Here is a 22,433-nt window from a genome sequence, read left to right as displayed (position 1 = left end):
CTTTCTCTTCCAAAAAAAGAGGGATAAAGTCTTGAAAGTCTCCCCTGGCATTTGAGGGGTGCTTCGCCACTGGGCCAGCAACCCAGGACGCAGCCCCCCCCAATGACAGGGGGTCCGACCTTCCTCGTTGCCAGGCTGGCCCAGCCTCAGAGGCGTGGCTTCCTGTTGGGCGGGCAACTGTCGTTGGGCTGGCCGGGGCCAAAGAGGGGCTGGGGGCTGCTGCCCCGGGGGACCAGGGCTGGGGCCGCTGGCTTGGGCTCGTCCTCCTCCTCCTCCTCCTCCTCCAGCAGCTTGTCTGTCTCAAGGTCCAGAGCCCCCCCAGAGCCGCTGCGCTTGTTCTCCAGGCTGCAGAAGAAGGCGTGGGCACGGAAGCTGGCGCTCACGTCCTCTTGGATGCTCTCCAGAATCTGGACGAAGGAGGGGCGCAGGCGGGGATTCTGCCGCCAGCACCAGGTCATCAGGTGGTGCCTGGGGGGGGAGAAGGAGAGCCGGGAGTAGGCAGGAAAGGAAGCAGTGGGGGGGTCATGCAGGGCTTCGCCTTCTGCCTCCTCCTCAGGCATCTCCAGCCAGGGATGTCCCGTCTGGAAGGCCACGTGGGTGGGATCCACGCTGCAGAAAGGAGAGGGGGCGGCCCCATCCCTGAACTGGGCAGCCATTTGCCCCATGGAGAAGCAGCTACCTGCTGCCCAGATGGAGCCAAGTAGGTTTGGGCCCAGGTGGGATCATCGGGAGGGGAGACGCCAGGGGGAGTTGGGAAGTCAGACCAACTTCCTGCAAAGCCAGGAAACGGATCCCCCGTGCTCAGGGTGGGGCTGGGCTTAGCTGAAGGAGACCCCCGTCTCTCTGAAGAGTTCCGGGGGAGAGCGGGAGGGGACCCACCGCCACACTTCTGGGAGCCACTCACAGCTTGTCGGGACAGTTCTCGGGCCTCTCCAAGACCCCGTTGTCCATCACAAAATGGAGCACCTGCTCGTTGGACATGCCCTGGTAGGGCTGCTCCGCCAGGGTGGCGATCTCCCACAGCACCACACCGAAGGACCTGGAAGAGAGGGGGCTGAGGAGGGGAACCCCGGCCCAGCCCTGGGCTGCCACGATGGCCCCCCCTTGCCCAGCTGGTTTCACTGCCCTGGCTGCAGGGACTCTGCCCTGCCTCCTTCCCAGGCCTTCCCGCACAGCCACGGGTGCCCTCTGCCCTGTGGGCTACAGACCGCCCTGGCCGCCCTCAGAGCCCCTGGGGCAAAACGCTTCTGATTGCAAGCTACGCTCTCCTGCGGCTTCTGCTCACAGGGGCTCACCAGATGTCCGACTGAGTGTTGAAGATCCCATCCTTCAGGGCTTGGGGGGACATCCAACGGACAGGCAGCAGCCCCTTCCCCCCCTTCCGGTAGTAGTCCGTCTCGTAGATGTCCCTGGTCATCCCAAAGTCTTTGGGGAAGGAAGACACCATGGAGAGGAGAGGAGGACCAAACAGGGGCCACCCTTGAGGAGAAGAGGCTGGCGCGGATCAAAGCTTCTCTGAGCGATGTCCGAGCTCCCCCAGGCTCCCTCCCCCGAGCCTGCCCCACCTCCAATCTTCACGGTGAAGTCCTCGGACACCATGCAGTTGCGGGCTGCGAGGTCTCGGTGGACGAACTTTTTGGCGTTGAGGTAGGCCATGCCATCGGCTATCTCTCCGGCCATCTGGATCATGTCCTTCAGCGATGGGGGAGGCAGGCCCGGGTTATTCTGGCGGGAGAGGCACCAAGGTGGTCGGAAGAGGCAACTGAGATGGTGCGGGAACGGTTGGGGCCACCAACGCTCGTTTGTTGCTGTGGGAAAGCTGCGGCTGATGGAAGCCAGGCTCCAAAAGGAAGCATGGCTGCGGAGATCAGGTTCCCCTCCCACCCCGTCGCTTGGAACCACTTTGAAGCCTCTGCCAACGTTGAGGAGCCTCTGGCTTCGCTCCAGGGAGTCTCCACGGGGGATTCGGCCAAGGCCGCCTTGCCTGCAACCGGAGCCTTACAGGGCGGGGGGGGGGAACCCACCTCGGCTTCCGGGCGGAGGGAGCGCAGGTAGCTTTTCAAATCCCCCCTCGTCATCAGCTCCATGATGACCACAGCCGGCTGGCCTTGGGAGACCACTCCGAGGAGGCGAACCTGGAGGCCCCGAAGAGAAAGGAGAGCAGGATTGGACATCCAGCCTTGGGGGATCCTACCGCGCTCGGCCACAGCCGGTCCCACGTCGGGCCCCTTTGGGCCCTGGAAAAGCTGCTGGGCTGGGACCTGCTGAGGCCAGGACAGGGGAGGCGCCAGGACAGGCCTGGCCTAGGAAGCCGGAGCTGCTTCCTGGAAATGACAACCGTGCCGCTTTTACCATAAAGGCCGAGTCCAGAGTCAAGCGTGAGTTGAACATGTCTTCCCCTTCCTTGGAGGGAGTTTGCCTCACGTGCTTCCATAGGCGGAAGACGGGGTGGGTGTGTGGGGGTGCCTCCTGGCTCCGCTTCCTGGCAGGAAAGAACTGCCCCCCTCCTCCCTTTGCCCTGGGCCTCTGCCCCTTACCACGTGGTGGCAGCGGAAGGCCTTCATGACGGAGGCCTCGTTCAGGAACTCGATGCGCTCCCGCGTGGAGGCCAGCTCATTGACGGTCTTCAGCGCCACCCGGGTCTCCTCGCCCTCCTGCTCCAGATCCTTGGCGATCCCCTCGTAGACCATCCCGAAGGATCCCTGACCAAGCTCTCGCAGGATGGTGATCCGTTCCCGGGGCACCTCCCACTCGTCGGGGACGTACACTGAGGAAGGGGGAAAGGCAGAAGACGACCCTGGCCAAAGACCCCAGCGCAGAGGTGTCCTCAAATATCCCCTGGCCCTCCTGCTGGTTGCCCTGCCCCCCTGCCCTCCCTGCTTCTTCCCGGCTGGCATGGAAGCCCCCTGGGCACTCACTGTTGGATGCACTGAAGTACTCGGGGTTGACCGAGGCATACAGCGTGCCGCTGGGGTACCCTTCGGTCCTCCTGCAAGAGGAGGATTGGGGGGGGGAGAAAGATCAGGGCTTGGGGAGGGGGAACACCTGGAATTTCTTCAGGTATCCCTTCATGGAGGCTGCCTGGAAGCCATTTGGCCAAAGCAGAGGAGATAATCAGAAGAAGCAACCCACCGGCACGGCTGTCCCAAAATGGCCCGTTATCAGGGGTCCCATCCTGCTTTTGGCGACCCCACCCCCACTCTCCCTTTCGAGGAAGCGAGGTGCCCCTCGGACTCGGCCGCAAAGAAATCCGCCCCTGGTTTTAACCCTTTAACGGCGAGCACCTAAACTCAGCCCAGGGTCTCCCCGAAGCTCCATCGGGCAAGCGATACCTCTTCTTATTGTACAAGAAGACGAAGACGGCCAGAGAGGCGATGCCCAGCATCAGGACCACCGGGGTGAGGGTCAGGAACACGTAGAAATTCCCTGGTTCCTCTTCCTCTGCTTGGAAGTTTGTCAAGGGAGAGAATTGGAATCACCGCACCCCAAACAGAACCAGCAATGAAGACACAACCTTTGGGGGCTTTTCCCACGGAAGGAGGAGCTTCTGCTGAGGGAAGAGGGCTGGAGATTCCCCCCGACCCCTCCTGAGTGGTTTTCTCCTCCTCCTCCTCCCCTTCTCTAATCACCTGTTTAGGCAATATTTTCCTCCGTTCCCCTTCACTGGGCCAAATAAACCTTTTGCACGCTTGTTACTTTTCCCTCTGCTTGACAACAGACGTCCAGCTGCTTGCCAGACAAGTTTCAAGAAAGGGATAGCAACCCTTCGGCCGGGCCTTGGCCCGTTGCAAAAGTTGGGGAAATAAACTGGAGGGGAAGACTTCCCATCCTCCCCTGGGGGTGTCTTTGGAGGGGACACTTAAAAGCTGTGGAACAATGAGGCCAGCTGAAACCTTTTCTCCCTATTATGTTTGTAAATGCTGCCAAATAGCTTCTAATGTAAAAATACTACAGAATGTAATCCTAAAATTACCTTTCTCTTATATATATATATATATATATATTCCCAGTCCCTCCTTCCCTCCCTCCCTCTCCTTCCATCTATCTATCTCTATCATCCGTCCATTTATGTTTTCCAAGTGTGGTTAATTTCATCTGAACCATTTTGCATAGTCCGTCTCCTTCTTTGTCCTCTTTGCTGATGTGCCAGGACCCTATTCTGGCCAGTTTCCAGACGTCTGGACTACAATCCCCAGCACTCTCAGCCATGGCCAATCTGGCCAGGGAATTCTGGGGCTGGAGCCCACCAGGCAGGCCGTATTGGGGCCTCACAAGTGAAGCGAAGAGGCAGATGGGAGCAAATGCAACATCGCAGCCTCTTTCCACTGCAGGGCTGGGGGAAATAAGTGCTGGCGGCAACACTCGGGAGGGGGGGGCTGCGTTCATGAGACCCCAGGGCACGAGGGACCCCCCCGCCCCTTCATCACCCCACTTCCAGGAAGAGAAGCGCCTGTTGCTCTGACACCCACCTCCCCCGAGGATGTAGAAGGTCATCAGGCTGGTCCAGGAGCCGTTTCCCGCCAGGGAGGTGGCCCGGACCCTGGCGGAGTAGTTGCCGGGCTGCAGGAGGGCCAGGTGGTAGCCCCCATAGCGGGCGTAGCGATGGCGGGACACGCAGAGCACCGAGACGACTTTCTGCAAGGAAGCAGCGCTGAGGGAGGGGGCGCGCGGAAGATCCCCTGGTGGGAGCCATGCCAAGGGACCGCCTGGACCACCGCCCCCCCCAAGACCCCATCCTCACCTCACTCTCCCGGCTGTACTTGATCTCGTACTTGAGGATGAGGCCGTTGGGGTTCCTGGGCTCCTGCCAGCGGAGGAGGACGCTGTTCTTATTGGCCGGCTCCCAGGTAAGATTCCCGGGAACGTTGTCGGCTTGAGCTGTCGAGGAGGAGGGCAAAGGCCGCTGGGCAAAGGCAGGAAGGCGGAGGGGCATCCTCGGACTAGAAACTGAGTCCTCCCGGTCAAAGGAAGGGGGGCCACTAAGAGATATGATCCGAACTGGCCAGAGGTGGATTATAATTTCCTGGATTATCTCAGGAAAACCGGGCAGCTTTTACTCAGAAAATTTACTAATCGGCGGGTTTAGCAAGAAAAGGGGCAGCCCCTTTTGGCCTCACCTTCCGGCATCGTCCGAGCGAAGACAAAGGCCGCGGCGCTGCACCCCACCGTCTGGGCCGCGTGGTTGCAGGCGTGAATGTCGATCCGGTACTCGGTGAAGTGGCGCAGGTTGGAGATGACCGTCCGGTCCCGAACGACTTTGTCTTCAAAGAGGCGGAAGTCCTTCTCCGTCCTGGAGTCCGGCTCCTCCTGGTGGGCCAGGGCTGTGTTGCCGGGGCTCCCCGGGGCAGGCCAGGAGGTGTTGGCATAGGTCTGGCTGCCTCCGGTCACGGAAAAGGTGTCTCTGCGCCTCTTGGGGGTCCTGCCGTAGCCAGGAAAGAAGGGTGAGGGGGGCAGCAGCATTTCAATAGGAGCCGACTCCCTTCCGGAGAAGACCCAGATGGGCTCCGTCCGTCATAAGCTCACCGGTAAGAGGCGATCTTGTTGATGGAGGTGACTTTCCACGGGGGCCTGGAGAAAGAGGGGGAGAGAGTGGGACAGGCGGTTCCCGGGGCCCCTTCTTAGCTCCCCCCCCCCAAGCGGGGCCTCCGCCCTCCAGGATGAGTGACCCACCTGGGCAGGATGATGGAATTGTGGAGGAAGTTCTCAAACTTCTTCTGGAAAGAGACGGTTTCCATGCTGGGCTGGCTCTGCCCGACGGGGCTGTGGCAGGGGCAGCACTGCTGGTCCACGGGCTCCTCGCTGGTGTCGAAGCGGGTGTCTGCACTGCTGGTGGGCAGGCGGAGACCTGGGCAGACAGGCGGAGGGAGGAGGCAGGTGGGTGGTGAGCGGGAGGCCAGGAGGGCTCCCAGGGGCGGAGGGACGGCGGTCCTCACCTTTGTGGCAATAGTCGTTGCCAAAGAGCTCGGAGTCCTCGGCCAGCTGCTGCCACAACACCAGGTAGTAGCTGAGGTTGCCGTTGGGCTGGGAGGGCGGCTTCCACCGGACGATCAGGTGGGAGGAAGAGTTGGACATGGAGATGACGTCCCTGGGCACCGTGGGCGCTGCGGTTCGGAGACCAGGGAGAAGTTGGCATGGGAGGAAGATCCTCGACTTACAACGGTTCATTCAACGGCCATACAAAGTTACGTCACTGAAAAAAGTGCCCCTTTCTTCACACTTATGGCCGTTGTCATGTGATCAGAATTCAGGCGCTGGGCAACCGGCTCATATTTATGACGGTCACCGCCTCCTGGGGTCACATGATCCTCTTTTGCGACCTTCTGATCAGCAAAGTCAATGGGGAAGAAAAGATTCACTTAACGACCACGTGACAGCAGTGATTCACTTAAGAACTGTGGCAAGAAAAGTCATCAAGTGGGGCAAACCTCACTTAACAAACATCTCACTTAGCAACAGAGCTCAATTGCGGCTGTAAGGCCTGCCTGCTTTGCTTTCGGCTTTTACACGCGCTCGTCTTGCCAGCTGCCAGAGAAGGTGGGGAATTGAAGGGGAGGCTCTCCGGCCCATCATGCTGGCCTCGGGGGGGGGGGGGGCGGTGCTCACCTGCAGGCAGGGTGCGGATGTAGACCACTTCGCTCTGGGCCCCAAAGTTGCGCCTCTCCTCGGCGGTGGTGAGGCTGATGGCCCGCACGGCCAGGGCGTACTGCGTCCAGGGCTTCAGGTTCTGCAGAGTGACGCCCGGCTCCTGGTCGTGGCTGAGGGGAAGCTCCACATCCACCAGGTTCCAGCTGTTGGCCCCGCAGGTGTCCTGCCCAACATACTCGCTCACGTCCTGGATGGGGCTGTGGGAGGACGCCAGGCTCAGGTGAGGCCCGGGAGCCCTGCCCAGGGCAAGGCCAGTTGGGGTGGGGGGGTTGCAAGACCCCAGCCCTCGTCACCCTCCCCCGGGGAGGATTCCTGGGGGGGAGACCCTCCCCAGCACCTACGATTCCTTGTAGTAGACAATGAAGCTGAGGAGGCCCGGGGACTCGGGGGACTGGTAGCGCTCCCACTTGAGCACAATACGGTCCGACTCGGTGGTGTTGGAGACGAAGCGGAGAGTTTGGGTCTTGCCTGAAAGGGGGAAGGCGACACTCAGAGGGACCCTCGAAAAGGACGAGGAGGGGCGCGAGAGGAGCTGCGGGGCAAGAGGGAAGAGCAAAGCGAGACTTTTATCTGCACAGTTAGTGAACGGACCATGAAAAGAAGCGGCAGGAAGATTTTGCTGTCGCCCAGAAGAAAATGGATGTTAAAATATTGGTTTTGCTGCAAGAAATTAGTAACGGAGATTGTGAGTTGACTGGCTGGTCTTGATGGGAGGCTGGGGCTGTTAAATGTAAGGGCAGGGGGGCATTCCACCCTCCTTCTCTCCTCTCCTCACCCCTTCCCCACCAACTCACAAGAGGCCTGATCCCCGTTCGTCCGGGGGTTGATCTCCGCCTTGTTCTGCCGGCCCTTGGTCCCCGTGATCTCCTCCATCCGAAAGATCTCCGAGAGGCACAGCTTGGGGTTGAAGGCAAAATACACCTTCCCCACCGGGATGGACAGGCGGTGCTGGCTCCAGTCCCACAGCTGCTGCAGGTTCTGGTTGTCCAGCACGTAGAGGGTGTAGTTCCTGAGGGCAGAGCCAAGGGCAGAGGCTGGCTCAGGCGCTTAGACCGGCCTCTGCCCACTGCCTGCCTCTCCAAGTTCCCCTCCTGGCTGCCCCTCCATGGGCCACGGACTGTTCTCACGCCAGGCAAGGCCCCAAGCAGCCGCCTCCCCTCCCTCCGCCTGGCAGCCGGGTGTCCCGCTCACCCGTCCACCATGGAGTCTCCCCGGATCAGTTTGAGGTTCCTGAAGAAGCTGAGGGAGACGAGAGCGAAGGAGTGCCGGATCTTCAGGAACCCCGTGATGGTCTCGATCAGGCCGAGGCTGCTCTGCAAAGTGGAGGCCAGATTCTCTGCCCAGGAGGGGGAGGGGAGGGAGGCGGCCGTCAGCCGGGCCCGGCAGGACACAGCCACGGGTGGGTGGGGGAGGGAACTGAGGCCTCCTCCCCCACGGGGAGCAGGAAGCCAAGGGAAGCCACTCACCACCCCGGCGGATGTTGACAATCAGGTTACCCTCAATGAGGGTGCAGCCGGCCAGGTCCCGGGCTGCCCGGGTGGAGTCAATGGTTTTGGTGCCCACTTTGCACTCCTTGGGGCACAGCCCCTGGCACTCATGGCAGAAGAGGCTGCAAGGAGGAGGGAAGCGAAGGGAGGGGACCCACCGTTATTCTCCCACGTACAAAATCCGCCCTCTTCCCAAGCGATAACACGGAAGACCTTGGAATGGGCAGAGAGGAATAAATTGAGCAAGGGAATTCAAGGAAAGGAGGAAACAGGGTCCCATTCAACTTGGGGGAAAATGGTACAAGTGGTTGGAGGATAGAAATAGGAAATAAGAATGCAGGAAAAATAGGATTTACGAAAGTAGAAAGAGTTATGCATTAGTAGAAGAACAACGAAGACTTTCTGATACAAATAACCAAACATAGACTGATAAGCAAAAGAGTAAGAAATAATAGGATTACACGTGTAAAACTAGAATGCGTAGAGAGGGAAATTGTGTTTGTAAAGATGCACCGATAGATATCTGCTGTAAGAAGGAATGCGTAGTTTCGAAGCTATTTGTAAGTGTTGTGTATGTCGATGTGCTTAAATGTTTACAATAAACATTTAAAAGAAAGGAAAGAAAACTCTGCCCCCACCCGTGGGATCCATTGAGAACTTCTGGGATTTGAGGAGCCCTTCCAAGCAAAGGTGGCCAGACGGAAGTCAAGCCACTTTCTCGATGCCGCTGAGGAGGGAGAAATTAGCTTAATGGGTTTTTAAAGATTGCAGCCGCTCTGCCAGCAGTCATTAAGTGCTCACGCTTGGGCTAATGAAGGAAGGGTCTTCCCGCTCCAAACGTCACATTCGGCCTCTGCAAACACGGAAGAAGCCGCAGAAGATGGCAGAGGAGCCGCGCCAAGCTTGGGCCAACTGGCACCAGGACCCCTCCTCACCTGCTCTCGTTCTTCCGGTAGCCCGGGGGACACTCGGCCAGGCACTGCCTCTGGTGGATGACGAAGCGGGAGGAGTCCCGGAGGTTTTCGGAGACCTTGCGCAGGCTGCCACAGTGCTCCGCCGTCACGCAGCGCCACTGCTCGTACTCGTAGGTGAGCTCCGGGCAGGAGCTGAGGCAGCGCCCATTGAAGTAGAAGTGGCGGCAGGCCACGCAGGCCTGGGGGTCCCCGGGAAGGCTGCAGCCCCCCAGGCACTCCGGGTGGCAGCATTCGTCCCTGCTTGTGCAGGCGGCGCCTCCGACTTTGCACGGACACACTGAAGGGGGGGGGGGAGAGAGCAAGGATTTGGCTGGGACACTTGTGTGTCCCCCCCCCCCCAACTTTAAAAAGCCTGGCTGCTCTGCTGATTTCCAGCTGCCTCGGGGGGGGGGGGGGGGAGAAGGAAAATGCTTTGGACCTTAGTGCCCCTTTGAAGACTTTGGATCTGAGCCGCTCCTTCCCAGCCAAAACCCACAGATTTACACCCCACCTTTTGGGGGGGGGGCTTGTCCATGAACTGGGTCTCCGCCTGACTAACAATTCCAGCCCCATCCAAACCTTGGATCCAAACTCCTGTTGCTGATCTCTTGCCAGGCTTGGCCCAGCAAAGATTTGTGTCAAAATGTATATCCTTTTTTTATTTACAAAACACCATTTATTTTTTTTTATTTGGTGGAAGTAAGCTCTTCCCAGCCGTCTCCCTGGTTGACTTGGTCCTTCTCAGGTTTTAAGAGCGGCTGTTTAGGCAACAAGAAGGTGTTTCCTGGTTGCCAAACAACTGGCTTCATTCCTGCCTCGCTCAGGTTTGGAGGCCTGGAAGCAGGAAATCCAGGAGCAAATCTGGAGGGTTTTGGGGTCCCAGTGGGAGGAAGGAGGAATCGGGGCCATGAGATTCTTGGCCCCTTCCATGTGGCCCCCTCGACACTCTTGGCACTCTGGGAGGAAGGAAGTGGCCACCAATCCAACAGACCGAACACCTCGAACCAGAAACAAAGCGAGGGGGAAACGCCACACCCACTGGAGTCCCCGTTGCTTTGCAAAGCTTTAGAATTCCAGAGCAAAACATTTCAGCAGCAAAGAAACTTCTAAAACAACCTTCAACCCAGAACTGACCACTGGAAAAAGGCTCCTTCAACCTTCTTTATCGCTGTCCTTTTAGGAGGCTGGGGGGGGGTTGGTTCTTCTAGGGCCTCTTCTTGGAGTCTGCCCCACAGCTGGGATATCCTGCAGCCCCCCATTGGGCGAGATCAGGGTGGGCTGCTTGTGCCAAAGGCAGCCTGCCTTGTGTCTGGTTCCTTTGGGGGGGGGGGGCGGTCAATTCTGTCCCCTCAGCTGCCACGAATTGGTCAGCCTTCCAAAGACGAACTCGTGGTCTCCTACAGCCCCCCCCCCGGCAGAGATGCGCCCAGGCGGGCAAGCGGCCAAACCGCCCGCCCCCCTCTTGCAGGAGACATGGCCGTCTGTTTGCATTAGCAGCCCTGCTGTTTACAGCAAACGGGCTCCGGGGAGATTCGCGGCCCTTTACGAGGGTTTCACGAGAGAGAGAGAGAGAGGGGGGGGGGGGGCCTTGGCAGCCGCTGAGGGGACGCACCTTTCTGGCAGTTGCTGGAGGTCCAGCAGCGGTACTCCAGGGCTCCGGCCAGGCCGGCGGGGGTCTGCACGCAGGGCTCCTCCCCGCCCAGGATGCCCGGGCAGACGTCGGCGCACTCCTCGGCCGGCTTGTTGTGCAGGATGATGTTGTGCTCGAGTGCCGCCGCCGGCTGCAGCAGCGCCCAGTCGATGGTGGAGATGTGGCAGAGCTCCTGGTTGCGCTCGATCCTGACGGAGCCGTTGAGCACGTTGGTCAGGCTGCGCAGGCCGATGTCTCGCAGGTGCGGCATCTCGAAGATGACCAGGGCGTAGCTGAAGAAGAGGCTGGCACCGCGGATGACTGCCAGGCTGGGGAAGAGGTCGCGCAGGCTCTCCAGCCCGTAGACGCGGAAGAGCAGCAGGTACTCGGTGATGAGCACCAGGCGGGGAAAGGCCACCCCGCGGAAGTCCTCGCCCCCCGCCGTGAACATCAGCAGGATCTGCAGGCTGCCCTCGATGACCGAGCAGTTCTCCAGGCGGCGCAGCTGCGCGGGGTCCACGCGGATGTCCATGCTCTCGCAGACTGTGGGGCGAAGGGGAAAGTTAGGGGACCCCTGCCGGGCCTTCCCTACCCTCTCCCGGCTCCCTCCTGAAAGGGATGCAGAATTCTGAAAGATTGGGTGCTACCCTCACTTGCCACCTGTGCCCAGCCTTCCTGGGGCAAAAACACAGGCCAGAGATTGGGTGGGGGGTGGCCCTGTGTGGTTTAGGATGAGGAGCAGTGAAATCCCCCTCCCCCCGCGCACAAAGGAACCAGCCCCACTCTGACTTCCTGTGATAAAGGAGCGAGTGCCTTTGGGCATGTGCAGAGTGCTCCATCCCTCCAGAGGGATGTGTTTCCCTGCAGGTGCTCCGTTGCAAGAGAGGGGGGTGTCCTTGCCCACCCTGGTCTGTGCCAACTGCCTCACAGCTTGCAAGGGGCCTCTTGTCCTTGACCTCTCCCCAACAATATGTGGCGGAGTGCCCGGAGAGAGAGGGCACCCATCTGGCCCCTGCCTTGGAGCTGAGCGCCCCCTCCCACCTGATCTGGCATTTGCACAGGAGCCCCAGGCCCCCTGCCCACGTCTGCTGCTGCAGTGCCCACGCCAGCACCCTCCAAGCGAGGTACAGCTGGCACAGCAGCTCCTTTCTGGCAGCTGGATTCCAGTGGGGGGTGGGGGATGGCATCAGGCACCTTCAGCTCTGGAAAGGCAACTCAGAGGGTCCACTGTATTAACAGCCCCTTCCTCCTCCATTTCGGCTTTTATCAAGCAGCACTCGTGATTGCTGTCCAGGTGAAGGCCAGGGGGCACAAGAGAGGGATACCAGCTCAACCGGAAAGGAGCTGGTGCCCAACCAACATCCCTGCCCCCACTTCTTCCCATGGGCTCCTTGCCCCCCCTCCCTGGGAAGCACCTTCTGCACAGAGAGAGAGAGAGAGAGAGAGAGAGAGAGAGAGAGAGAGAAGGGCTGGTCCAGCTGCTGTTTAAACAGGTGCTACTCTCTGTTCCGGGCTTCGTGTTTGGTGAGGCTCAGAGGAGGAGGAGGAGGAGGAGGAGGAGGAGGAGACCCCACAGGTGGCGAGGTTGACATCATGGCAGCCAACTTCCTGGCATTGCCTGGCCCTCAGCCCACCTCCTTGGGAAGCCATGCCCAAAGCGCGTCTCTCCTGCTTTTTAAAGAAAATCAGCGGTTTCCCTCCGGCCTTCCTCCGGGCAGCCCAGAGCGGAAGGCCGGCAGGGGGGACCAGCCTGTCCTTCACCCTCCATCCCACAAGGCCCAGGAAGCGCAAAGCGACCCCAACCAAAGTCACAGCAGCCCAAAATCAGCATGTCATCTGAATGCAGCCATTAAGCTGTTGATGGACTTGGCTGAGCCTGTTTCTTGACCCCGAGATGCCTCTCCCTTCTGGGCCTGATGTGGGAAAACTGGAAGGAGGGGAGGGGGGGATTGATAGCGTTGCTTCCTTGCTGGAAAATATTCCGAAGAATCGATCAATGTCTGCCATGAGGTAGAAACTGAGAAGTAGAGGAGACAGGACTGAATTTGGCCCAACCTCCTCCTTGGCCCTTTCCGTCCTGTGGCTGGTCTTGGGGGGGGAGGGGGGGTGTCCTCTACTGGTGCTCCTTTCCTCCCCCCCTGTTAGATATTAACACCCCCCTCTTTCTCTTTGGGGGCAAGAAGGAGGGGCAGCCCCCACCCCAAAGCTTCACTCCGTTCTCCGTCTTTAAAAAAAACAGGCTTTCCTCTTAAAAAGGAAGAAATTGGTAGGAAGTCTCTGAATTGGCAGAGGCTAATTAATGGCTTGTTAATTGATGAAATGCCTAGTGAGGTGCCCATCGGCTTTGCTGAAATCCCCCCCTGCCAGTTTCAGAACATGGGCTCCCCCCCCCTCCTGGCTGCCATCCCTATTCCATCTAGGAGCCTCAATAGAGTTTAAGGGGGGAGGGGAGGGGGGTGTAGAGCCGGTGCATCCTATCTTGGGGGTTGTGGGATGGGGGGAGTGGCTGAAGTGGCTTCCTGGGGGGGTGGGGGCTCCTTTGTTTTGGTTCTGCTTGTTTGACCACACCTGAAAGTGTCTTTGGTGCCTATAAATCCCTAAGAGGACAGGAAGGGTGTGTGTGTGTGTGTGTGTCCAGGATGGACTTGGAACCCTCACGGGTGGGATGGGGTCTCCAGCTCTGGTCAGCCCCTGGCATTTTCTCTCCGGCCTCTCCAGAGGGACAGACTAAGGAATGAAATTGCACCCCCATTTCCTTTCCTTGCCCCCTTCCACAACCCGTCAAGACCATGCATCTCCCCCCCCCACATCACTCTGCACCCCTGAACCCCTTGCAGAGAGGGAGGGGAGGCTGCAGGTGGGCCAGGGCCTCTGTGGTGGGGTCTGCCTTCTGCCACCCTGCAGATCCCCTGGAGCAGAAACGAGATGGCTGGCTCCTGCTCCAACCCCCCCCCCCCAATTCAAAGAAGAGTTTCTCCCTCCACCAGGACAGATTTTTTCTCCCTTGGTGAAGAAACCCCTCACCCTGAGAGCCCCTGCCCACTTGTGGGGGAATCAGAACGGCTCTTCCTTTGCAGAGTTTGACACCCTCCCCCCTTCAGATGCCAACTGCAGACAAAGGACTCATCCAGTCCTCTCTTCCAGCGCAATCAGAAGAGGAGCCAAGCGCTGACCCTCAGCCAGGGAATCACTTTCAACCTAGGTTTGCAAGGTGGCTACTTGGTAGAGGCAAATGGGGGGGGGGGGAAGGGGCTGCTTTTTCTTCCTTTATTACAACCCCCAATTCTCTCAGGGGAGCCCAGATGCCATTTTCTCCAAGGGGCCCTTTTCCTTCAGGAGCTGCCCAGAGCTGACAGACAAACATTCCTTCTGACAAGAGCCACTAGTCAAGCTCACACAAAACGCTGAACGTCATGGCTAGTTTTGGCTTCCGATGCCCTCTCAAATCCCGGCACCCAGGGGATGGAGCCACCTGTGGATGCCCCCTGTAGGCTACCCAGCCCGGCTCCATTGAGCTCTGCTTCCCCCCAGCCACCCTGCCCTGTGCCAAGGCTTGCCCCCAGGGCACCACAGATGCGGAGGGCAGCAGAGTCCGGTGCCTTTGTGCCTGACCTCATTCCACCCAGGAGGGACTTACTTTCCGAAGAGGCTGGTGCAGGGCCAAGCCCCAGCAGGCAGAGGAAGAGCAGGGCCCCCCGGGTGGGCCAGAGGGGGGCACCGGGGACTCCCCTTCTCCCCTTCTTCTCCATGGTCCATAAACGTCCCGGCGTGGCCGGGAAAACGAGTCGCAGGTGGCAGGGCAGCCCGCAGTGCTTCGGATGGGTCAGGACCAGGCTGGTATCTCAGCTGGCAGCAGCCCAGGACTATCGCTCGGTGCCAGTTGGGCACAAGGGAGAGGAACACCCTGCTGTCTGCAGGGCAGCCGGTCTGACGCAGGGAGGCAGGAGGCCCTTGTCCCCGACCACAAGCATCCTCTGGCACGGTCACACGGCAGCAAAAGGGCTGGGAAAATGGAGGCATGGCCAGTCCAGAGCCCCAGGTGTGGCAGGCAGCTGGGTGGGGCCTCTTTCCTCCCTCGTGCACGCCCCCCCCCCCAGCCCTGCCTGGATGCATTCCAAGGGCTGTTTTCACCTGTTGCCTTCAAAATATTTAGCCTGACAACTCCAGCGAGATGGGCTCCTCAGACCCACCAAGGCTGCCTTCTGTTTGGTCAATAAGGAGGGGGAGCCACAGGTGCTTCCCCTCACCCCCTCCAGGGGAGGAATTTGGAGAGAGGGGGGGGCAATGTGCTTGAGGAACACAGAGAAAGGGAGGAGGAAGGGGCCCCAGGCTTGCTTCTCCAAGGTGACCCCTCCCTCATCGTCAGAGAGGCAAAGCAGCCAAGGCCTTCCAGCTGAGCAGGGGGAACCTTGGGGTAAAAAAAGAGGGGGGGGCTCAGGAATCTCCCCCCTGCAGGTTCTTTTCTCCTGAATCAGGGCCGAAATCCAGCAGGTTCTGAGAGGTTCTGGATAAACGGTAGCGGACATTTTGAGTAGTTTGGAGAACTGGCAAATACTACCTCTGGCTGGGGAATGGAGGGAGGGAGGGAATGGAGATTTTGCAGTATCCTTCCCCTGCCACGCCCACCAAGCCACACCCACAAAGCCTGTAGTAAAAAAAAATGAATTTCACCACTGCTCTGGATATGGGGGCTTCTGGAAGCTAGGAGGACATTGTGCCAGGGTGCCCGTGCCCTCCAATTTGGGGGTTTTCCTCTCCCCCACCAGCAGGCCAAGTGTTCTGGCACTCAGCTGGTGAGCCAGTGGGGGTCTGGATGATGCCCGGTGGGTCAGCTGGGGAAGGCAATTGGCACTTTCCCCCAGAGAGGGAAGTTGGCACAAGAGCTCTCAGCACTGGGGGTGGGTGCCCCCTGGTGGCTAGCATCTGCCCTGCAGCCGGCTGGAATTGTGTATGTTGGAGGAGGAGGGAGAGACCTTTTGGGGGGATTTCTTGGCTCTTGGTAAGCCTCTTGTCCTCTCTCTGCCTCTGCTTGAATCAATCACACTCGACACCCCGTCGCTGTGGCCATTTTGCAATTTGAATTCAAACCAGTGAAACACAAAAAGAACAACATACAGCTCCGTCTAATGGTACTTTTCCCCTTTTGACAAATATGTATTTTTTTTTAAAAAAAAAGTTACAACCCGCCAGGCACTTGCTCGCGCCTGTTCTTGGTCAGATGTTTGAGGACTGTTCTCCAAAGGAGGCAGGGGGAGCCCTGGGGTGGGGTTGGGAGAAGCAAGGGGCCCTCCCAGTTGCATTAGAAGGGCCTTTCCCACAGCCACAGAAACACGAGTCAAGCAGAGCAGAGACTCCCAGGACTCCCATCTGAAGAGAGAGCCTCCGTTCCTCTTGGGGGGGCCCCAGGGAGGCGTCCGAGGCAGCCATGCTGGGGGGCGTGTGGAGCAGCCCCTCCCTTGCAGGTCAAGGAGCCGAAATGCAGAAGAGGAGGGGAAGGAGTTCAGGTGATCACCCAGGAGGAATAGGGAAGGACCCCCGACTGCGCTGAACAGCCGGAGCCCCCCTTTCTGGCCACCCAGAAGAGCCAAGCGCTGCCTCCTTCCGGGGGTCTCCCCAGGGACAGGAGAGGACGCTATCATGCTGGCCTCTGAGCAGAAGGACGGAGGGTGGCTGGGCGGAGCCGCTGTGGAACTCAGGAGCAGATGCTTCGACGCCTGCGGAGTAAGACCCCCGGACTGCTGGGCTGGTCCTCCTGGTCACTCTCGCAGTCCCGCTGCAGCATGGAGCAAGGGAGGCGAGAAGGTCAGGGGGGCAGGCAGCCCCCCCGCCCCACCCCCAAGGCAGCCAAGGGGCTCCCCTGCACCCACCAGGGCTGTCACCTCCTCGTCCCGCTTCTGCTGGCACAGGAGCCGCAGCCGGCAGAGACGGTTGCAGGCCGAGACCATGTGGTAGGAGAGCTGCGGAGGGAGGAGAGAGGATGAGGCTGGGACTACGCTGCCCATCAGGCAGGCTGCCCCACAGGGGGCCACGTTGGCTCCTCTGTTGCTGAGCCTGGGATGGATGGATGGATGGATGGATGGATGGATGGATGGATGGATCTCACCTTCCACTTCCGGCGGGCGTTGAATTTACGGAAGTTTTTCATGTTGATGGAAGAACGGCTCCGATTCATGGCCTGCTTCCGGGTCAGGGGCTGGAGGGGCAGAAGGAGAAAAATCAGGAGGAAGGGAGGGAGGAAGGAAGGAAGGAAGGAAGGAAGGAAGGAAGGAAGGAAGGAAGGAAGGAAAGGGAGGAAGGAGGCTTACCTTGATCCAGGGATGAAGGAGACATTCAGCTGCCGTCATTCGGTCCCTAAGACACAGACCAAAACCCATTTTCCTCCTCCCGTGCAGGACTCCTTGGGGGCAGAAGGGAGCCAGGAGAGGAGAAGAGACCCCATTTGAGGGAGCGGCCATCCTGCCAATATGGGCTGCTCCCCCCCTTTCCTTGGGGGGGGGGTTACTTTCTGATCAAGGAAGGCCATTCTCCACCCTCTGGGCACTCCTCCATCCCTTCTCTGGACGGGGCATTCATGGGCAGGGACTGGGGTCGGGGGTCGGCAGCCCCTGGGCCAGGGGGTTACCTGGGCTCCTTCAGCAGGAGTTTCTGGATGAAGTCCTTGGCCATCTCGGAGGTTTGGCTGAAATACCTAGCCTCAAACTCGTAATTCCCGGAGACCACGTTGGAGAGGGTCTCCTCATCCTTCTCCCCCTGGAATGGGGACATGCCGCTAAGCCTGAGGACGGGGGAGGATTTGGGGGAGCATCAGAGCCCACCACACCGGACCACCAATCGACCCCCAACCTGCCCCAGAGAGAAGGAGCCCCGCGGCGGGCAATGGAGGGGTTGGTTCCACAGGAAGTCAGGGACGTCTGGGGGAATCTGCTGCTCCATTTCCTTTTTGAAAAGCTGGCTCCTCGGAGGCCCTGGCTGTCCTCTGCCCACCCCCAAAGTCCAACCCCCCCAAGAGTCTGCTGAGAGCCCCACAGCCCCCCCCCAAGGAAAAGACCTTCAAGTACTTACAAGATGTAGGTAATCACCCCAATGCTCCTAGGAGTAAGAAAAGGCAGAGCTGAAGGCGCAGCGGGGATTCTCCCTGGCTTTGGGTCATTTCTGTCCCCAGGGAGGAGGGGCGGAACAAAGAGCCCCCCATCCTTTACAGGAAAGGGGTCTGACCTCACGGACTTTCCTCTCCGCAGCTGCAGCTGAGGCAGAAACTGCCTGCAACCACTTCCTGGCCCTCCTTTCCCCACAGGGCTTATCCAAGGCCTGCAGGATGCCACCAAGACACACACACACACACACCATTGTCGTTGTGTCCCCCCCTCCGCCCCCCCCATGGCTGCCTCTTACCACATGTCTGTGGCTGTGCTCAGGGCCTCATAGTTGATCACTTCAGGAGCTGGGGAGGGAAAGAAATGGAGGGGAGGAAGTAGGAGACCACGCTTGGCTCCCTCAGCCCAGAGCAGCTTCCTCACTTCTCCAAACAAGGGCTTGGCTTTTAGGGAAGGTGGGACTTGGGGAGAACCCAGCTGGCCGTTCCTCGGCCTCCCTCTTCCCAGGGCCAGAAGCCGTACCGATGTACTGGGGGGTCCCGCAGAGGCTTTTGTAGGCCACCCCTTCCTGCAGCTTCTGCGCCAGCCCAAAATCGATGATCTTGATCTTGGCTTTGGGGACGCCCTTCTCCAGCAGCATGATGTTCTCCGGCTGCGGGAGAGATGGGAGACTGATGGAAGCTCCTGTCCGAGCAGGCTCCGGCCTGGGGCAGCCCAGAAGCCTCCCCGGGGGTGGGGTACCTTGAGGTCGAAGTGAGCGATGTGGAGGGTGTGCATGTAGGCCAAGCCAAGCAGGATCTGCTGCAGGAACTCGATGGCTTCGTCCTCGGACAGCAGCTCCTTCTCCGCAATGAAGTCGAAGAGTTCGCCTCCCAGGATGCTGTGGAGAAGCGAGGGGTGAGGGGCTCCTGAAGCCCCCTAAAGCCCCCCCCTCAGGAGCTTCAGGCCCTTGGGGGCAAAGGGGGCCTTTGGGAGGAGTAGGAGCTTCCCCCGGGAGGCACTCACAGCTCCAGGATCAGCACCATCTCGGCCTGGTTGGCAAAGACGTCGTAGAGGCGCATAATGTTGGGGTGCTGCAGCTGCTGCAGGATGCGGACCTCACGCTCCACCTGCTCGCGCTCCAGCCCCAGCCGGCTGCCCTTGCGCTTCCGCACCTTGATGGATTTGGCCGCGTAGAAAACTCCGGTGCTCCGTTCCTGGCAACGCCGGACCACCCCGAAGTGTCCACTGCAAGGGGGAGGGGGCAGAAAGGGCAGAGGGTGGGCGGTCGGGCACTCCAGAGGTGCCTCTCCTGTTGTGGCAGCAGGCGAGCCACTGGCGGGGCAGGCAAGGTGGGGACGAGGCCCAGGAGGCGCCCAAAGGCCTTGATGGGTCACAGGAGCCCCTTCGCCTGCTTGTCTTCTTCTTCGTAGCGGAGCAGGGGAGGGAGAGGAGGAGGAGGAAGAGGCAGAGCTGGTGTCTCCGGTCTCCATGCCCTGCAGGCCTCACCTGCCCAGTGTGTCCAGCAGTTGGTAAAGCTCCTGCACGCTGCAGTGGTGGAAGGGATCTGCTTGGGTGGCGCTGGTCCTCGCCTCGGTGCCCAGGAAAACCTCATCATCTTCCAGGCTGCACAGGGGCTCCTGAAGCAGCAGGAAAGGGGGAGGGCTGAGTGGCAAAGATGCCCACTTGGAGGAGTGCTCTGTGCCTGCAGGCTACAATTTGGGCTGGTTGGCAAGAGGGGAAGGCCTGGGGTGCCAGGTTGGCCCCTGTGGGCAGAGGATTTCCAGGAAGAGTCAAGGGGAGTGACTGACCATGGGGGGGGGGGATTGCTGAATCCTGTGAGCACATTCCTTTCCTCCCCCTCACCCCAATTTCAGTCCCTCCAACCATTCTACGCAACCAACCGCAGGTCACAAAATCTGCTTTTGAATCCTTGTGAGGAAGGGGGTCCCCGGCCTTTTCTGATGGGGATGGGGCTCCTATTTCTCCCACCCTGTCCCAGGCACCTTGGCCAATCTGCAGGCAGAGAGGCAGCAGTGCGGGGGGGGGGGGGAGGCGGGGCCCTGGTTCCCCCCTTACCTGGATTCCTGCAGCCCCCGGATGGCCAGCGCAGGCTTCGGTTCCATCTCTCGCCATCAGCTGCAGAGAGAAGAAGGGAGAGGGTCGCCCTTAGCGAGCAACGCGCCCCCCTCCTCTGTATGCAAATGGGAGGGGGGGTTGCAGTGTAATGCACCCCGCGTCACGTCAGGCTGCCGGCCGGATCCAGAAGCGGGAAGAGGGTCTTCCGCAGCTCCTTCCCAGTCCTAGCTCCGCCCAGCGGGACGCCAACCCCGGGGAGGAGAAGGGCTGCCCCCCCCCCCGCTGGCTCGGGCGGAGGATCTTCCAAGCCAGGTGGCGCCTGCCCAGCTCCCGGCACAGAGCCGCCCGCCCTGCACCCCTCACCCTCCGGCCAGCGGCTGCGACGGCTCCCCCGGTCCTCCCGCCAAGGGCGGGCAATCGCTCGCCCTGCTTCCTGGTGCGCAAAGCCTCGCCCGCTCGCGGGAGGGCAAGGGAGCTGCGCGGCGCACCTGCCCAAACGATAGAGCTGCCTTCCCCGGGAACAGGCGGGGGTCTCCGGCGCCCCGAAGGGAACCCGCCACCTGCCCGTCGGCGGAGGCCTGGAAGGAGCCCCTACTGACCCGGAACCTCGATGCCCAGCCGCCTCGCCCGGGCTCCCTCGCCCCCAGCCACCTCTCCGCCTGCGGGATCGCTCTGCCACTCCTGGCCACGCGGAAGCGGCGGCGGCCGGCCAAGTCTCCCGGGCAGTCGCAGTTAGGAACGGCGGGCCGGAGGACGGTTGGCCGCGCCCTGCCCCGACCGCTACCGCCTCCTGCGTGCCTGAGCGTCTCCGCAGCCTCGGCAGTGGCTTCCCCTTCGTGCCCCGCTCCCCTCGCCTCCAGGAGCCGTCGTCAGCCACGCGTTGCTGGGAGGGGGGGGGCAGATCGCTCCACAAGGTGCCCGGGGGGCGCTTGTGATCCTGCAGGGGGGGGAGAGCTCTCCGACTGCGCCCGCCCCAGGCCCCGACCGGCCCTCCCCGGTGACCCAGCTTCACCTCAAGCGCCTGTGTATGTCGGCGGGGCCGCCAGGCAAGGGGGGCAGCGCGGCAGCTGTGGTCCTGCCGTCAGGCCGCATCCCTTGGGCGGGGCAGAGGGCCAGGGCCCGGGAGGGCGAGGGTGGCGGCGTCTCGGGGAGGCTGAGGGAGTGTGGGAACGGCCCGGCAGAAGGAGGGGGAAGCCCCACCTTCCGGCCTGAGAAGGAGCCAGGCAGTCGAGGAGTCTCGTGGGCTACCAGCCGATGAGAGGCGCTTGAGGACGATGCCCTCGGGGAGAGAGGGGAGGGGAACGGTCTCCAAAGAGAGACACACACACACCCTCCCTTCGTCGGCCAGGCTGCATTCCTTTCCAAAGGGGACGGGGGGGGGCTGCCTGGTCCCCCTGAAATCTGCCCCTTTATCCCGCCCGAGAATAACTGGACTTCCAGGCTGCGGCCCAGGAGAACAAGGGCCCCACGAAAGGCGAGGGAAGAGCCGGAGCTTAAATGGAGGAATGTGTTGCAATTCCCGGATTCTTGATCCTCTTCCAGCCCTTTTATGCAGGCCAGGAATTTGGTGAAGAAGGGGGATTTTGGCTCACGGGCAAAGCTCAGGCCTGGCTCCGCGATGAGGCTTGGGGAAGGGCGCTCAGCAACCACCCCCACTCCCCTGCTCCACTCCCGCATAGAAAGAAGCATCTGGTGTTTTTGTGGTGGGATCCTTTCCCAGCACAGCCCACCCGCTCAGGGCACAAAACACCCGCCGGGAAAGGGAAAGAAATCTGGCAGCATTTTTGGCCACTTGAGTCATATCTCAACCCTGGAAGGAGGCTGCGAGGAAGGCAGAAATCCTACCCGATTGAGAGGGAGGGAGGGCTGCCATCCGCTACCTGGACAGGTGGATTTTACATCCTCTCCCCCGTGTCCTGGCGCAGAAGAAACGGGCCCAATTTCTCGGGACCTGTGACGGTTGTTTTTTAAACTTAACAGCCGTCTTCGGTTCCTCCTTTGGCTCGGCCTGCCTCTTCCCCTCCGCCGCCCCGAGAATCAGAGCCCGCACCCGGGTGCTCAGCACGCCTGAACGCATCCCGTCCCTTCAGCACCCACCTCCCCTCGCCAGCAGCGCGAGTGCGCTGCGCCCTCGAAGAAAGCGCCCGCCCGGGGTACCTACGGCTCAAGCACCGGAGGGAGCGCGATCCAGAGCGCCCGGCGCCGCTTCCTTGCCGAAGTGCGCTGGAAGCCGCCCCAGCGCCGGGACAGCGGCCACCCACCCACCCCCGCAGGCCGGCTCAGCCCCTTTGCGCTGCCTGCCAGACCCTCCTGGAGGAGGAGCGGCGCGGCGCCCCAGCGGGGGCGCCCCAGGGGCTTCGGGAAGCCAGTTCTCCGCGGGGCGACAGGCAGCGGCGCTGCAGGGGGCGCGAGACCGGCCCAGCCAGCGCCAAGCCTTTGCCACCGGCACTCTTCCCCGGGGGCCCTTGAGCCTCTTCCACCGCTGAGCGGGGTGGAGAGCTGCCCGTGGAGAATGCTGATCCCGACATCCCCAGCTCAGCCTCTCTCTCCTGGACTGGGGAAGGAC

The 22,433-nt window shown here is 60.7% G+C and overlaps 2 protein-coding genes across 7 annotated transcripts; both read right to left on the bottom strand.

The window, feature by feature from the left end:
• Positions 1 to 123: 123 nt before the first annotated feature.
• Positions 124 to 14,660, bottom strand: INSRR (insulin receptor related receptor). 2 transcript variants are annotated; one of them, XM_081968617.1, is made up of 22 exons: positions 14,353 to 14,660; positions 10,698 to 11,258; positions 9,068 to 9,383; positions 8,112 to 8,254; positions 7,837 to 7,981; positions 7,440 to 7,654; positions 6,987 to 7,113; positions 6,604 to 6,842; positions 5,934 to 6,101; positions 5,671 to 5,845; positions 5,524 to 5,568; positions 5,118 to 5,419; positions 4,742 to 4,878; positions 4,470 to 4,635; positions 3,333 to 3,444; positions 2,919 to 2,989; positions 2,538 to 2,767; positions 2,025 to 2,135; positions 1,566 to 1,725; positions 1,296 to 1,425; positions 905 to 1,039; positions 124 to 468 (listed from the first exon to the last, which is right to left on the bottom strand). In XM_081968617.1, the coding sequence occupies exons 1-22, from the start codon at positions 14,462 to 14,464 to the stop codon at positions 147 to 149; spliced, it is 4,122 nt and encodes a 1,373-aa protein (XP_081824743.1). In that variant the 5' UTR covers positions 14,465 to 14,660; the 3' UTR covers positions 124 to 146. The 2 variants fall into 2 exon arrangements, with proteins under 2 accessions (XP_081824743.1, XP_081824744.1); XM_081968618.1 differs by having other exon boundaries at positions 3,333 to 3,441.
• A 1,173-nt stretch (positions 14,661 to 15,833) lies between these two features.
• On the bottom strand, positions 15,834 to 22,155 carry LOC309400225 (death-associated protein kinase 2-like). Of its 5 annotated transcripts, none has more exons than XM_081968627.1 (13): positions 22,029 to 22,155; positions 19,868 to 19,927; positions 19,298 to 19,428; positions 18,815 to 19,036; positions 18,551 to 18,689; positions 18,332 to 18,461; positions 18,108 to 18,156; positions 17,778 to 17,804; positions 17,338 to 17,490; positions 17,021 to 17,066; positions 16,819 to 16,908; positions 16,595 to 16,672; positions 15,834 to 16,488 (listed from the first exon to the last, which is right to left on the bottom strand). In XM_081968627.1, exons 2-13 carry the CDS (start codon positions 19,922 to 19,924, stop codon positions 16,408 to 16,410), a joined length of 1,203 nt encoding a protein of 400 aa, XP_081824753.1. In that variant the 5' UTR covers positions 19,925 to 19,927; positions 22,029 to 22,155; the 3' UTR covers positions 15,834 to 16,407. The 5 variants fall into 5 exon arrangements, with proteins under 5 accessions (XP_081824753.1, XP_081824750.1, XP_081824754.1 ...); XM_081968624.1 differs by having other exon boundaries at positions 16,583 to 16,672; positions 22,029 to 22,149; XM_081968628.1 differs by lacking the exon at positions 22,029 to 22,155 and adding an exon at positions 21,713 to 21,873 and having other exon boundaries at positions 16,583 to 16,672.
• Positions 22,156 to 22,433: the final 278 nt, after the last annotated feature.

The sequence above is a fragment of the Natrix helvetica genome (assembly GCF_964273705.1).
Source record: "Natrix helvetica genome assembly, chromosome: 16".
Classification (NCBI taxonomy): Eukaryota; Metazoa; Chordata; class Lepidosauria; order Squamata; family Natricidae; genus Natrix; species Natrix helvetica.
Note: the sequence above shows the minus strand (reverse complement) of the source record. Positions and strands in the feature narration are given on the sequence as shown.

Coding starts and splice junctions, on each gene's coding strand:
- INSRR (XM_081968617.1), bottom strand. CDS start 14,464: ATGGAGAAGAAGGGGAGAAGGGGAGTCCCCGGTGCCCCCCTCTGGCCC. Junction 11,259..14,352: donor TGCACCAGCCTCTTCGGAAA/GTAAGTCCCTCC, acceptor TTCGCCCCACAG/TCTGCGAGAGCATGGACATC. Junction 7,982..8,111: donor TGTCAACATCCGCCGGGGTG/GTGAGTGGCTTC, acceptor CCTCCTGGGCAG/AGAATCTGGCCTCCACTTTG.
- LOC309400225 (XM_081968624.1), bottom strand. CDS start 19,924: ATGGCGAGAGATGGAACCGAAGCCTGCGCTGGCCATCCGGGGGCTGCA. Junction 19,037..19,297: donor CTGCTGGACACACTGGGCAG/GTGAGGCCTGCA, acceptor TCCCCCTTGCAG/TGGACACTTCGGGGTGGTCC. Junction 18,690..18,814: donor ATGGTGCTGATCCTGGAGCT/GTGAGTGCCTCC, acceptor GCTTCTCCACAG/CATCCTGGGAGGCGAACTCT.